This window comes from Saprolegnia parasitica (genome assembly GCF_000151545.1).
Source record: "Saprolegnia parasitica CBS 223.65 unplaced genomic scaffold supercont2.95, whole genome shotgun sequence".
Taxonomy (NCBI): domain Eukaryota; phylum Oomycota; class Saprolegniomycetes; order Saprolegniales; family Saprolegniaceae; genus Saprolegnia; species Saprolegnia parasitica.
In genome coordinates this window covers 113,720-124,037 of record NW_012156489.1, presented here as the reverse complement: position 1 = coordinate 124,037, position 10,318 = coordinate 113,720, and the positions used below count along the sequence as shown (strand labels likewise).

The 10,318-nt window shown below is 63.3% G+C and overlaps 3 protein-coding genes across 3 annotated transcripts in view; 2 read left to right on the top strand and 1 right to left on the bottom strand.

The window, feature by feature from the left end:
• The window catches only part of SPRG_22316 (hypothetical protein), a gene marked incomplete at both ends in the record, with an annotated part of 9,720 nt that extends 3,615 nt beyond the window's left edge, over positions 1 to 6,105 (bottom strand). The window contains 3 exons of the mRNA XM_012352282.1: positions 22 to 430; positions 480 to 1,880; positions 1,919 to 6,105. Of these exons, the coding sequence (XP_012207672.1) occupies positions 22 to 430; positions 480 to 1,880; positions 1,919 to 6,105 (5,997 nt within the window). The remainder of the gene's footprint in view (positions 1 to 21; positions 431 to 479; positions 1,881 to 1,918) is intronic.
• Positions 6,106 to 7,063: 958 nt separating this feature from the next.
• SPRG_12895 (hypothetical protein) lies at positions 7,064 to 9,041 on the top strand (the record flags this gene model as incomplete). Its single annotated transcript, XM_012352274.1, has 7 exons — positions 7,064 to 7,814; positions 7,874 to 8,082; positions 8,131 to 8,265; positions 8,316 to 8,467; positions 8,517 to 8,618; positions 8,662 to 8,740; positions 8,785 to 9,041. Exons 1-7 carry the CDS (start codon positions 7,108 to 7,110, stop codon positions 9,039 to 9,041), a joined length of 1,641 nt encoding a protein of 546 aa, XP_012207664.1. The 5' UTR covers positions 7,064 to 7,107.
• A 276-nt stretch (positions 9,042 to 9,317) lies between these two features.
• SPRG_21217 (hypothetical protein) overlaps positions 9,318 to 10,318 on the top strand; it is a gene marked incomplete at both ends in the record, with an annotated part of 2,857 nt that continues 1,856 nt past the window's right edge. The window contains 4 exons of the mRNA XM_012352279.1: positions 9,318 to 9,366; positions 9,407 to 9,514; positions 9,564 to 10,179; positions 10,233 to 10,299. Coding sequence (XP_012207669.1) covers positions 9,318 to 9,366; positions 9,407 to 9,514; positions 9,564 to 10,179; positions 10,233 to 10,299 — 840 coding nt within the window. The remainder of the gene's footprint in view (positions 9,367 to 9,406; positions 9,515 to 9,563; positions 10,180 to 10,232; positions 10,300 to 10,318) is intronic.

The following is a 10,318-nucleotide window of genomic DNA, read 5'->3' as shown; positions in this document are numbered from 1 at the left end:
GTGATGCCCCGGCGGCTGCACAAACATCTGCGTCGCGCGGCCACCGACAAGCGGCAGCGGCACCGCCATCGACTCGTGCGGCGAAAGCACCGTCGTGTGCGGCGAGCTTAAGAGCAACCCGTTCGTTGGAAACACGAGCTGGACGCTCAACGCGGCGCCCGTCGCGTTCGTGAGCACAAAGCCGCTCTGGAGCGTGACCCACTTGACGCCTTGCTGCAGCGAGATCTCGACGGTGCACTCGAGCGCCGGCGACGACGGGTACAGCGGGTGGAAGCGGTAGCTGCGCACGCTGCACTCGCCCAGCGGAATCGCGACCGCCACGTAGCCGTCGAGACCGACCGGCACCGTCGCCAGCTGCGCGACGGCGCCGCCATGCGCCGACCGCAGCGGCACGTCGGCGCCCGCCGGGACAATCTGGGTCCCGAATACCCTACCCAGATCGAGACATGAGTATGCTGTGCGACACTTAAGTGATGTACCGTAGCGGCAGTCCTGTCTGGTTGCGCAGGTAGCACGACGACATGTCCAGCGCCGACGGCTGCGCCATTTGGTTCCAGAAAGACACCGCGTCCAGCAGCGCAGACGTAACGTTGAGCTTGAAATCTTGGGTGCTCTCGATGCGCAGCGAGAGCGGCGCGTTCGGCGGTTGGGCCACTGCGAGCGACAAGCCAAACGGCTCCAAGAGCGGTTCGCGCGCCAAGAGCCGGCGGTTGTAGTACCACATCTCGATATCGACCGACCACTGCACTTGCGTGTCGTCGGGCGTTTTTAGCAGCGTGAACGGTCCCGGGACCAAGTGGAATGAGAGCAGCGGCGCCGTCTCGGTCAAGTGAAACTCCATGCTCGACAACTCAAGACGCGCCTGCGCCCACATGCCACTTGCGGCGGCAGTCGTCGGTGCGTCGTCCATCGGCGGCTCGCTGCCCGAGGCGTGTGGCCAGCGACGACGCCATGAGCAGCGACTCTTGGAACGCGTCGAGGTCCTTGACGTGGAGGCGTTGACGTGGAGGCGGAAGACGACCGGCGTCAGCTGCAGCGTGGCGGTTGGAATCGCGTCCGGCGCGTTCGAGCGGGCGTCGACGAGTGGTGCGTCACACAAGCCAAAGGTCGCATCCAACGGCTCGACGAGCGTGCTCTGCGAGAGAAGCCACGTGAGCCGCGCGAGGCGGCACTGCAGCTGCTCCTCGTTGCGCGACGCTTGCAGCCGACACTGCACCGCGAGCTGCCCCAAGCGCACTTGAACGAGCTCGATCGCGACCTGGACGTTCCAATTCGGTGGCGGCAGCACCACCACCGGCGTCGGGAGCGCCGTCGTCGTGGCGGTGGCGTCAAACAACATCGACGACGCAAAGCTATCGGCACGACTCCGGCCGCCACGCTCGGTCCACTGGTACTCGGACGTCATGTCCGACGACGAGACGAGGTCCAGCAGCGTCGACTCGAGCGGCATCGACTGGGCGTGGTAGTGTCGCCCGAGTGTCGCCTGGATGTTGGCGGCGACGTCCAGACACACGTCGCCGACGCGCACGAGCAGCGCCGGGTCCACTGTGATGAACCACGCTTTCGATTGCACCTTGACGTCCTTGGTCGCCGACGAGCCCGTGAACTCGAGCCGCAAACTCGGGTGGATCGTTGCCTCTTGGAGCGTCACGTCTTGCAGCGACACATACAGCCGCATCTGGTTCGGCGCCATGGTGAGCTGCGTGTCGACGCGTCCGAGCAGCACGGTGGCGACCCATTCCACTTCGAGCGCGACCCGCGGGTACAAATCAAAGATCGCATGGTCGTCGCTCGCGCCGCTGTAGAGCGAGAGGCCGACCACGTCACACGCCACGTCCAAGCGATCGTCGGTGTCGGCGCCGACGACGGCGTCGTCGGGGCTAGGTACCGCAGGATGGGAAAGCACACTTGGTAGTACCACTCGGCGACGAGCGCGGCGTGCATCTCCGAGAGCTGCACATGCAGCGACGAGACGCGCACCGAGAGGTTGAGCTGCGACGACGCCGCGACATCGATGTGCACGTTCAGCGGCCGCAGCAGCGCGAAATCGTCGTGGAGGACGCGCAGATGCATGTCCTTGGCCACATACGCCAGCGTCGTGACCTTGCCTTCGCGCGCGACCTCGAGATCAATGTCGCCAAGGTCCAAGACGAGGCCGTGGGCCAACTGCAGCATCGGCGGCGACGTCTCGTCGTCGCTCGCTTCGACCATCGGCAACACAATGTACGGCCGCGCCAGTCGCAGGTGCACCTTCCACTGCGCACTAGGTGTCTCGTCCCTCGGCGCCATGTCGCGGTAGGTGAGCGCGGGCGAGAAGAAGACGTCGCGCTGCCGCCTCTTGGGCGCCGGCGAACTCGTGGAGAAAATGTCCATGAGCGGCCCGTCGCCGACGTAGTGCAAGGCTTTGAGCACGAAGCGCGTCGAGACGACCGCCCGGAGCTTGGCCACGTCCAGGGATATCGCTCCATCCTGGAGCTGCCACGTGACCAGCGGCGCGTCGCTCTCGTCGGCGACCGGGACCTTCCCGAGCACTTCTTGGTAAACGTACCGCTTGTCCTTCTTCTTGACGTGCTTGAGGTCGTGCGAGAGCAAGTCGAGGACCTTGAGGTTGCCCATGCGTCCGTCGAGGCGCGGACCGCCGGCATTCCCATACTCGACATACACGTCCAAGACCGCGATCGAGAGGAGGTGTTCGAGCGGATCGCTAAAGCACACCGACACCGAGTGCAGCTGCAACGTCAATCGCATCGGACGCGGCGGCGACGACGGCGCGTCGACAGCCAAGTGCACGCGCGCCCGCTCGAGGTCCTGCCGCACCGACTCGGTCAGCGGCTCGTAATGGCCGAGGAGACTCAGCGGCGGCGGGTACAGCATCGTGTCGGCCGCGTCGTCGGCGATCGAAGGCGTCTGGAAGAGCGGCAGCACGTGCAGCACGATCGACGCGAGCCGCGATTGGTCAAAATGCACGTGGAAATGCCCAAAGACGACGTCGACATGCATCGGCGCGTTCTCGTCGATGGCCACCGAGACGTCGAGGAGGTCCCGCAGCGGGTGTTGGTCCAGCAGTGCCAAGTGCGCTGCACTGCGCTTGCGTAGAAAGTGCTTGGGCTTGGCGGCCCGGGGCGCCGACGCCGTGTACGGCACGTTGAGCGGCGTCGCGCACGAGAACGCGAGAAACTGCGTCGGGAGGTTCTCCGTGTGGTCTTCGACGCTCACGCTCGCGAGCTTGAGCCGCAGCGCAGTCGAGAGCGTCCGTTTGGCCAATCGGAGCTTGATGCCTTCGAGCACGAACGTGAGCCGGCCCTGCCCCGCGCTGTCGTGGCCAAACTCGTCGTCGTCGACGTCGTCATCGCCCTTGACAAGGTTGATGTGCACGAGCGGCACGGTGAACGTGCAGACGCAAATACGGCGGTCGAGGAGCAGCGACGGCTTGGCCGGACGCGGCGCCGGCCGGTGCGACGACGACGGAGGCGCCACCGCTTCCTTCTCGCTCCCGTACTCGACGCTAAACCACGTGTCGTCGCTCTGGACACTCTCAGTCTCGTCGTTGCGACCACTGGCCTCGTGAAGACGTGCGGCGAGGACCGAATGCGGCGGCGGTGGGACGTCGCGTTGCATCGCCGGCCCCGCGTTGGAGCGTTGGAAGCGATGGAGGACCTTGGTCAAGAGCGTGTACGACGGAATCGAGACGTGGATCGAGAGCGCTGGCAAGTCCGCATGCACGTACAGTCGGTACAAGGTCGCGTCCAGCGGCAGCACCGACTTGCGCACCGTCACGTTGATATGGAACGGATCAATGATGCTGTACGGCGTCGTGGTCGATGCCAAGAGCATCTCGGGCGAGTACGCGACCGACGGCGGCAGCAGCATGAGGTGCAGATTGCTCATCGTGAGCGCAAACTTGTCGTAAAACTCTTCCTTCCAGCGCGTCGCGCCTTCGCCCGACTCGGCCTCGTCGAGCAGCTGCTTGGCAAAGGCGTTGCTCGCGACCAGCGACGGCGACGCTTTGGGTCCATCTTCGAGCGTGCTGAGGCGCTCGGTGCGAAAGTGCACATGGCCGAGATCGAGCACGAGGCGCGCGCACTGGAGATCGGCGTCAGAGTCCGGCACGACGATCACGGGCGCTTGCACGCGGACGTCGAGCATCATGGGCACGCGGTGGGCCATCGCGTATGCGAGTTTGGCGTCTGTTCGCGCTTTCAAGTTGACGAGGTCGTTGAGTGCGTGCACTTCGAGTTCGGCCCAGAGCCCGAGCGCCTCGGGCGCCTGCAAGAACGTGGCCCAGTGTGCCCAGCAGAGCGCGGTCGGCGAGTAGATGATCTCGAGCGGTTCGAGCACGAGTTTGAGCGTTTGGAGCTCGTCCTGCGCGTGGTAGCCCATGCGAAAGACAGGTGTCTTGACCGTGATTTCGACGTTGAGCGACGACATGGGCAGGCGTCGCTTGAGCAGCTGGTAGAGCTCGGGCGACGCCTCGTCGTAGAGCTCGACCGACTGCAGCGAAATGTCGACGTTCGTGCCGTTGTGGGCCACCACGTCCATCTGCAGCTGCGCAAAAAAGATGCCAAAGAACGGGCTCGGCGCATACACGCTGCCGTACGACGCACGCTGGCGGAACGCTTTCGTCTCGGGGTCGTTTAAGAGCGTCACGGCGCCGTGCCCGAGCTCGATCGAAAACACCGTAAACTCCGTCGCGCTGACCTTGTCCTTCTCGGCGGCGTCCGGGTCGTAGCCCAGAATCCGGTACAGTTCCAGCTGCTCGGCGCGGTCTTCCGTCGGTTTAGGCGCGTCGGACCAGCCGAGCTGCCTGTACAAACTCGTTAGACTGTAGCTCGAGGCCGTAGCGGGTGCCGCCGATGTCGGCGCCTCGATCTTCTTGAGCTCCTGGTCGGCCATGAAGCGAAACAGCAAGATGTCCTCGACCGACCGTCTCGCTTCGATCGCACCCAGCGCGGCCGTGAGCTCGCGCCGGTCGTCCGTGATCTTGAGCTCCTCTTCGGCCGGCACAAGCGACTGGAGGTGACGCCAGTGCGTCATGTACGCGATGCGGTCGGCGCGTCGGTCGGCGACGTAGAGCCAGCTCCAGCGCTCGTGCTTGGCGCGGACGTCGCTGCGGACACACGCGATCGCGTAGCGCCACCAGCCGCGCGGGTTGTGCTTGGCATTCGGGCGTAACGCGAGGTGCGCCTGGTACTTGCGCGCTTGCTGCGGCATCTTGAGCGCCGAGAGGAGGAAGAGCAAGTCGCAGTACTGCGCCTCTTCGAGCTGCAGCGCCACGTGGTCGATCAGAACGTGGATGTCCATGCTGGGAGTCGTCGGGTCGGTCACGTCTCGCTTGACCTTGAGGTGCGCCGAGGCGTCGACGGGCTTCAAGATGAAATGATGCGACGATGCGACGCTGTCGTTCATGCGCTTGGGGATGGACGCACCAAAGGACGCGGTGAAGGTCTCGAGCGAGCATGATGCAGCGTCGGCTACGAGCGGCCCGTCGGGATTGAGGTACGCGCTGAGGTGGTTGAGCTCGACGCTCTTGTAGATGAAAGGCTCGGTCGATGCGACGTACGTTGGCTGCCATTGCGCGTCCGTCGACTGCACGTGCAGCGACTCCATCGTGAGGCCGACTGCGAACGGATGGTCGCCGCTGCTGGCATCTTCGAGTCGAACGTGGATGCGCCGCACATGGAACTCGAGGTTGTCGAGGATCTTGTTGCGTAAGCGCGCCGCAAAGCCATCGGACGAGACCGCGGTGTCGAGCTTGGCGCGGTAGAGCTCGTCAATCAGCGCCTGTTTGACGCGCGCCTCGACGTCTGGCGACGGCGGTACGAGGTCGCTGCGTTCGACGTGGCGCAGCAAGATGTAGACGTCGTCGATGGTCACAAGCACCGAGTCCGAGACAAGGCGGTTCCACGGAATCTTGATCGTGACGCTGCCAAGCACGCCGCGAACGACCGCGACGTCGGCGTACGTCTTGGGCTGCAGCTCGAGGTCCTGCAGCACGACGTAGCCGCTCCAGACGCCAACGTTCACCTTGTCATGGCGGAAGCTTCGTGGCTCGACGTAGTTGCCCAGCAGCTGCGTGAGGAGGCCCGTGACCTGCCGCTCGAACATGCTGCCAGTCGCCTGGACGACGCGATTATTCTCGGCACGACGCCAAAATTCGGCACACCAAAATAGTGTGACATGGAGAATGCCATCTGCGTCGCAGAGTGCACGTGCCTGCGATGGCGATCTCCGATCTGTACTTTTGTGCTGCGGCATGGCTAGTTACCCGCCGACATGGTGCGCTGCCTTGCCCTCCTATCTCTATCGACGACATGGACGACCGCCTTCTTGCCGACAACGTAATCGTTGTTAGATTCGGCATTTAATTTCGGCATCCACGAGGCCTGGCTGTGCTGGCGCCACGAGCGCTCAGCGCATGATTCGGGCCGCTATGGCCGGCGGACAGGCACGCCCGGAGTGCATTGATGTCGCTTCTATGAGCCAGTGGCGTCGTCCTGAGGGCGAGGGGACTTTTGAACCGTCCGGAGTGTCGCCATCAGGCATGCGAGCAACCAGCTGCTGGTACTCCTACCATCGCCCTGGCCTCGCCTAGTATCTTGTGCGCTCGCTGCATCACGGCGACTGCGCCGTCGTTGGTCATGTCGGCGACGTCTGGTGCGTTTGCCATCGGCGCGTGGCTTTCTGTCTCTCGTATTATCTCTCGCAGGGTGTCGCGCCACGTATTTGCTTTACATAGCCTTGTCCATGTATCGAGCCGCTCTAAAATACAAGGCGGGGCGAGGCTGTGCTAAACCCACGCAACTCTAGGCCCATCCCGCTGGCGACGATGGAGGCTCGAGAGCGTCCTTTGCAACATTGGCTATTAATGCAACGCACTCTGTGATTCGAAGACGCACAGGCGTCGATGGACCGCAATCCGGATGCCTGCGTCGCCCACAGCTCGGCGCCGAGTGGGCTAGGTGGCGTGCGAATAGTCGTAATGCGAGGCCCCACAGGTATCGAGTCTCGGAGGTATTTGAAACCTCGCGGTTTGTATGCTATACTGGAGGCGCAATGAAATCTTTTCGGATCGGGTCATTTTGAGCGTCAGTCAGCGCGGTCGGAAGCATGGACAGCGTCGAGGAAGCGCTGCGGTTCATCGCCAAGCAGTTTGAGAGCGCGGACTTGGCGCGCGTACAGTGGGTCGAAGAGCGCAAGGTCTTCCAGGCCCAGCTGCAGGAGCTCCAAGCACAGAAGAAGATCCAAGACGACCACACGAAGGAGCTGCTGCTCCAGGTCAAGATGCTCGAGTTCGCTTTGCAGCAAGAGCGTGGTCGCTACATGACGGCCTTTGCGAAAGCAGAGAAGGCGCCGGGAAGCCCGAAGAGCCGCACGGTCTTCCGAAAAGAAAGCAGCAACGGCTCCAACAGCGGCAGCTTCTACGGCGCGAGCCCGCCCGTCAAGAGCGACTCGGAGATCTCGCGTGGCAGCCCGGGCATGGAGATCTCGCGCGGTCCGCCTGCGTCGCCCGAGGTGTCGGTCACGCGCGGGAAGGAGGGCGAGACGCTCATCTCTCGCGCCCGCGTCAACTCGCGCACGGGCGAGAACCGATCCGTGCCCTCGTCGCCGTCGAATCCGCCGATGACCAAGGGCCCGCCGCCTGTCGAAGTGCTGCCGAGCTCGAAGGTCTCGGGCAACTTCCGCGCGTGCAAGATGAAGCAGAAGCTCTCGGGCCATCTCGATGGCATTCGATCGATTACGTTTCACCCGACGGACCCGCTGCTCGTCTCGGCCAGCGAGGACGCGACCGTCAAGATCTGGAACCTCGCCTCCAAGTACGCTCTCGTTCCATACTCGTCTCGTCCCCCGCAGCAGCTCATGGGAATCGTATTAGGCACTCGGAGGTTGAGGCCATGGCGACCTTCCGCGTGCACACGGACAGCGTGCTCTCGGTCGCGTCCATCAAGCCCGAGCACTCGAGCGGCCTCGGCTACCGCAACGGCCTCATCGCGTCGGGCGGGAAGGATGGCACGATCACGCTGCTGGCGTACCCCGAAGCCGGCATGGACCGCGACAGCAAGTCCGAGCCCTACTCGTACGAAGGTGCAGCACTCGATACCTTGATACTTTTCGCTAACGCGCGAGATGTAGAGTACTATGGCTACATGGTGCACCGACTGGAGGCGCACCGCGACGCGATCTGGAGCCTCAGCGCGCATCCCTACACGAACCTGCTCTTCAGCGCCAGCGCCGACGCCTGCGTGCGCGTCTGGGGCATCTCGACCGGTGCGTCCACGGCCTCGTTTCAAACCACGATCGACGCATTTACGAGGTAGAGCCGACGCTCAAGTGCACGCTCGGTGCGTCGGTCCGGCAGCACCCCGCGGGCGTTCACGTCCACAACGGAGACGGGCTCCTCGTGCCGACCTGTGTCGCGGCCGTCCCGACGAACGCTGCGACGCTCGTTGCCGGCTACACGTCGTGCACGGTACTGCACTCGATGCGTCCTCTATGACAGTCACGAAATGCGCGACTAGATTGGGCAGTACGACATTGGCTCGGAGCGGCTGCTGCAGCTCATGTGCCCCGCCGACTCGGACGTGCACATCACAGCGTTCCGGGAGGCCCAAGTCAACCAGGTCCACCTGCGATATTGGATTCGTCGCACTCAGTGTCCAGTAGGTGGTGGCCCACCCGACGATGCCCATCATCGTGGCCGCGCACCAAGATCGCCGGCTGCGCTTTTACGACCTGCGCGCCGGTACGCCCGTCTCGAATTGCCCAAGTGACAGTGGCGTTATGTAGGCAAGTGCGTGGCGTCGGTGGTTGCGCACCAGGACGCCGTGTCGTCGCTCTCGATGGATGCATCCGGCTTGTACCTCGCGTCCGGCGGCCACGACGGATCGCTGCGTTTCTGGAGCGTCGCCGAGCGCACGTGCGTGCACGAGCAGTCGGCGCACCGCCCCAAGTACGGCGAAGCCGTCCAGGACGTGGCCTACCACCCGACGCGCGGCTTCGTTGCGACGGGCGGCGCCGACTCGGTCATAAAGGTATTCCAATAAGATCTGACGCCGTTGCCGTGTCTTGCTGCTTATCTCGTCAGCATCGCATGCGTGGCATGAGCGCAGTGGCAATCCGTGGTCGGTACTGTATACTGTAGCGGCGCGTGGGTCAAGATCGCGCCACGCCACCGTGCATACGGATCTGTGATTGGTCCAAACTCGATGTTGTCGCGCGTTTTCATTGGTCGATAGAAATCGCGCGTGTTGATTGGTGGTAATTATTTGCTCGGCAGAGCATTGGTTGCGAAGCAGCTCATTCTCATTCTACGACCCAAGATGGACATCTCGGCGGCCTCCAAGTTTGGCCAGAAGCTCGCCCATACCGGTAGGCTCATGATGCGAGCGAGGGCTCATGCGCGCTCTAGAGAAGAACGTGCGTGACAAGGCTGTCAAGAGCCTCACGCTCTTCCTCGTCTCCAAGAAGGAGTGGACCGACCTCGACCTCGATAAGATCTGGAAGGCGCTCTTCTACTGTACGCGGCTTGCATTCGCCAAGATGATGCACTCACGCATGGCTTCTAGGCATGTGGATGAGCGACAAGATGAAGATCCAGCAGGAGCTCGCCGACAACCTGTCCAAGCTCGTGCACGCGTTCCCGTCCGACGAGCTCAAGCTGCGCTTCGTGCACTCGTTCTTCAAGACGATCCAGCGCGAGTGGCACGGCATTGACGGCCTGCGCCTCGACAAGTTCTACACGCTCGTGCGCATGATGCTCTTCCAGAGCTTCAAGTTCCTCGAGGCGACCGAGTTTGCGCTCAACGAAGCCTTTGCGTCGCACCTCGCGACGTCGATTCTCTCGCAGCTGCCCAACGGTCTCCGCCTCCACGTCTCGGATGTCTACCTCTCGGAGCTCTTCAAGGCTGTCGGCGACTCGATTCCCGCCGACGCCTTTGTACAGCTCCTCGCGCCCTTCTTCACCTTGATGAGCACGGACGCCGACAAGTCCGTGGCCAAGCGCGTGCACGACCTCATCCTCACACCGCTCGTCGCCGAGTACTTCTTCCTCGACACGCAGCACACCAAGCCGGCGCCGACCGACGCCGAGACGACCGACGAAGAGGCCGAGGCGCCCAAGGAGTTTGCGGCCGCGGCGCTCGCCGAGGTCCAGCACCGCATCTTTGAGATTGCGGCGGCCGAGTATGCACTCACACTGTGTGCGCATGGAGAATCTGATGGAATAATATGCATAGGGAGACGCTCGACCGCAACCGCAACCTGCTGTACTCTATTTATGCGACCATGTACGCCAAGACCAAGGTCGACTCGTCCAAGCCGG